Source organism: Musa acuminata, unplaced genomic scaffold (assembly GCF_036884655.1).
Source record: "Musa acuminata AAA Group cultivar baxijiao unplaced genomic scaffold, Cavendish_Baxijiao_AAA HiC_scaffold_1077, whole genome shotgun sequence".
Classification (NCBI taxonomy): Eukaryota; Viridiplantae; Streptophyta; class Magnoliopsida; order Zingiberales; family Musaceae; genus Musa; species Musa acuminata.
The window spans coordinates 2,121,599-2,125,784 of record NW_027021291.1 but is presented as its reverse complement, the minus strand read 5'-3'; the positions used below and the strand labels follow the sequence as shown (position 1 = coordinate 2,125,784).

The following is a 4,186-nucleotide window of genomic DNA, read 5'->3' as shown; positions in this document are numbered from 1 at the left end:
AAGGGTCTACAACAGAAAGGTGCGACCCAGGCCAATCAGGTTAGGCGATCTGGTCCTACGAAGGGCCGAAGTCAGCGACCCAACCCGAACGAGGGGGAAGCTGGCCCCCAAGTGGGAGGGACCTTACCGGGTTACCAGCGTGGTTCGACCAGGTACTTATCGACTCACAACAATGGACGATTCCTCCCTGCCGAGGACATGGAACGTCCAGAACCTTAGAAAGTTCTTCGTCTGAGGCCAATGCCCCAGCTCCCAAGATTGAAGTTGTGCAATTTTCGGAGCTTAAAAGACACTGGAAAAAGATTCTTTTATTCATGAAGCATGGGATTACAAGGCCCAACTTTCGAAGCAGAAAGACGTACTGGGAGGAAGTTTTCTTTACAAAGCAAGGGGCTACAACCGCAACCAGATCCGAAGGTCACGAAAATTACAAAATACGGAAGCTGCTCGGCTGAGCTGACCTCCAGACCGCCCTAACCGTCAGATCCTCCCACGCCATCATCAAAGGGAACTTCCTCCGGCATGTCCACATCCAAATCCTCAGGATGCGAGACAAACGGATCCGCCTCCACTTCCAGCCCGGGATGGCTCGTCTGGAACCGGCCAAGGGCGATTCGGTACCCGTACTCGTAGGTAACCTGCCCCGACCGAGCCAGCCCGAGCTGGAAGCCCGGGGACTGTTTATAAGCCTCGATTACCTCCTCTTTCTCCGGCCGCCGCTCCCGCTCGGCCGCCAGGGCTTCTGAAGCCCCCTTCACGTCAGCTAGTGCGCCCTCCAGCCGCTGGGTCAGGACGGCTGCCTCGTCTCGGGCCAGACGAGTCTCTGACTGTGCTCCCTCCAGGAGTCCCCGGAGATTGCCTTTCTCCTCCTCGGCCGCCTTCGCCTCGGACCTTAAGCGAAGGACCTCGGCCTCCAGCGCCAACGCACGCTTGTCGGCCGCCCTTGCCTCAGCTCGGAGATGCATCGCCTCCTCCTCGAGCTCCGAGGAACGCTGCTCGGCCGCCGCAACCACCTCCGGAGCCGCCCCGGCCCGCACCTCCTCGAGCTGTTTGCGCAGCTCGGCGTTGCGGTCGCACAGAATTCCAAGGGCCCGACCCGCGTCGCGAACCCGGTCTGCCAGTGCCATCGCGTAGTGCTGGCCCTGCAAGAAGAAAGTCAGAACGACCCTCGGGAGCACCACAAGCAGGAAGCTGGTAGCGGAACACTTACCCACAACAGCGACTTCACCGACTTCCCGAACAGGACGTCGGACGGCAGAGTGTACATCTCGCGGGCCAGATCAGGGTGCAGCCCCCCTCGGACAAACGCGGCCGCGGTCTCCCCGTCGGCCCAGACCCGGGTCCCGCAGGTCAGCCCCGCCCACCAAGCTACCAACCGGTCAGAAGGTTGGCCCTCAGAAAGTTCGCCCATCAGGCGTGCATGATAGAAGTCGTTCGGCGGGCCCGCCGGAAGACGACACAAGTCCCGGATCGAGGGATCCCGAGGCGCCTTTCCTGTGACCACGTTGCTCGGGCCTGCCTCGCCTCGACCTCGCCCTCCTCGCCTATCGTGTGAGCCCGACTCCGCCGCCTCTGCGCTCTCCTGAGCCCTTGGGGGAGTCGGTTTCTTCGGAGCTACGACCTTTGCCTTCTTTCGAGGACGGGCATCCTCGAGATCCACCGGCGCCTCTCTAGTGTCAGCGCTCGGGCCGACCTGGCGCCGCGGAGATGCGGCGGACGAAATGCGTCATCCACGCACCACGGCAAGTTTCACCATCCCTGCACAAACACAACGACCTCGGTTAGTATTCCAAAAAAGAAAAGCAAAATTGGAAGGCCCACCGCCACCTTCTCAGGGCATACCTCGAGGTACTGGGCTCAAGCCCGCCTCGACCAGCCACGCCTCGGTCATCTTTCGGATGACTCGAGAAGAAGGGAGGATCTCCTTCAATCTTCGAAGGGCTCGGAGCTCCCCCTCGTCCAAGGCCGGGGCAGTATTATCGACTGCGCGCGCCGCCCACCGGAGCCCGAAGCTCCAACTCCTCGGATGACAAACGTAGAAGAAGCGCTCCTTCCACCCCTTGTTGCTGGAAGGAGCCCCACTGACACGGAAACCCGGTCGGGCGAACAAATAATAGCCCCCCGACCCTCTGGATAGACGGAAACAGGAGAGGAAAAGGGACCGGCTCGGGGCGATCTGGGCATAATAGCATTCCCCAAGGAATGCCACCAGATAGCGCCAAGAATTCGGCGCCATCTGGGAAGGGGAAATGCGCCACCACGAGACGCAGGCGGTAATGACGGGGTGGAACGGAAGGTGCAGCCCGGCCTCAAAGGCGTCTACTGTTAGGGCAAAGCCCTTGGGTATAGGGTCATACGCTCGCTGCCCCGGCTCAGGAGCAATGAGCGTGAACTCCGCCGGGATACCGTAACGGTCCCGGAGGAGGCCGAGCGACGACTCGCTCACGGTGGAGTCGAGGTCGTGCGGCCACATAAGCGATTCGAGGGCTTTGGTGGCCCTTTCCTCGGACGACGAGCGGGAGCTCGCCAACGCCACCCCCTCACCGGCGGCACCGGGAAGAGGAGGCGGAGAAGGAAGGGATGAAGGAGGGGAAGCCATCCTTACCGAGCTTTTGGGAAGGAAGGGCGGCTGAAGAAGTGCCGGACTAGGACACCCAAAGGAGGGATTGAAGCAAAAGCAGGTACCAAGAAGTGAAAGGGACCGACGGAGCGATACTTATAGCCTGTTTCCCGCCGAAACGACGACCTTTCCCCTCCTGAGCCGCGCTGCGAAGACGCAAAGGTCGCATCGCCATAACTTCGGCCGGTGCGGCTCTTAAATGCGGTGCGGTATGAAGTACGGAGCCCCTAATCATATCAACCTCGAAAACCGACGACGCCCGAAAGGCACGGCCCTTTGACCTTTCCCAGGCAAAAGGCGACCCGGCCGCCCGTGCCCGCACAACGGTCAAAACGACCTAACGCTAATCGAAAGTCAAGTATCGCTTCGGTCATGTTACGCCCGAACCCACCACCTCGGTCGCGGCCCACCCGCACCGAGCGCCTCGGTCAATCTACCCCGAGTCACACCTGCACGGTCACCCCGCCTGCGTTGTGCTCCTCGGCTCTCCGGCTCTGCGCCACCCCGAGCCACACCTGCGCGGTCACCCCGCCTGTTGTGCTCCTCGGCTCTCCGGCTCTGCGCCACCCCGAGCCACACCTGCGCGGTCAACCCGCCTGTTGTGCTCCTCGGCTCTCCGGCTCTACGCCACCTCGAGCCACACCTGCGCGGTCACCCCGCCTGTTGTGCTCCTCGGCTCTCCGGCTCTGCGCCACCCCGAGCCACACCTGCGCGGTCACCCCGCCTGTTGTGCTCCTCGGCTCTCCGGCTCTGCGCCACCCCGAGCCACACCTGCGCGGTCACCCCGCCTGTTGTGCTCCTCGGCTCTCCGGCTCTGCGCCACCCCGAGTCACACCTGCGCGGTCACCCCGCCTGTTGTGCTCCTCGGCTCTCCGGCTCTGCGCCACCCCGAGTCACACCTGCGCGGTCACCCCGCCTGCGTTGTGCTCCTCGGCTCTCCGGCTCTGCACCGCCCCGAGTCACACCTATGCGGTCACCCCGCTTGCGTTGTGTTCCTCGACCCTCAACTTCGCATCTCCCCAGTCATGCCTGCACGATCGCACCACCTGCATAGTGCCTCTCGACCCTCATCGACCCTAATGGCCCCTAGGCCGACCCCGCTCAGCCTCCCGACCAAGTTGCGTATCCCGGCTAAGCTCTGCTCGGGAAGTACTCGCGCGACCGATCCAACTACGGCACGCCTCTCAGACCCACCTGAACAGCACGTTGAAGCAGGGAACCATGCATCGAACTCCTTACGCGTAAAGTCGATGCATAGCTCCTTTCGGGTGGGGCATATGATAAGGGTAAAAAACTGACTTGACATAACTCCCGGATTTGACGTAATACACCCCCCCACGTCGGACGCCCAGTACGACGCGCTGCCCCAGAAATAGCATTAACGACGACACGACACGCACCCATACCCGCCGTACCCGAACGACCTCCTCGGCTGACCCATCACGGCCGGCCGAGGCAGTCAAAGGTGCCAGCTGACACCCCCCATACCCTGCGGCAGCTCGGCTCTCCACGCAACGCCCACGGCGGCGACAGACGCCGTCAGAGGTACGGTCATGCTCTGGCAGG

The 4,186-nt window shown here is 62.4% G+C and overlaps 1 protein-coding gene across 1 annotated transcript; it reads right to left on the bottom strand.

The window, feature by feature from the left end:
• Positions 1-442: 442 nt before the first annotated feature.
• LOC135666279 (uncharacterized) lies at positions 443-1,411 on the bottom strand. The gene is made up of 2 exons (XM_065177844.1): positions 1,211-1,411; positions 443-1,142 (listed from the first exon to the last, which is right to left on the bottom strand). The coding sequence occupies exons 1-2, from the start codon at positions 1,409-1,411 to the stop codon at positions 474-476; spliced, it is 870 nt and encodes a 289-aa protein (XP_065033916.1). The 3' UTR covers positions 443-473.
• Positions 1,412-4,186: the final 2,775 nt, after the last annotated feature.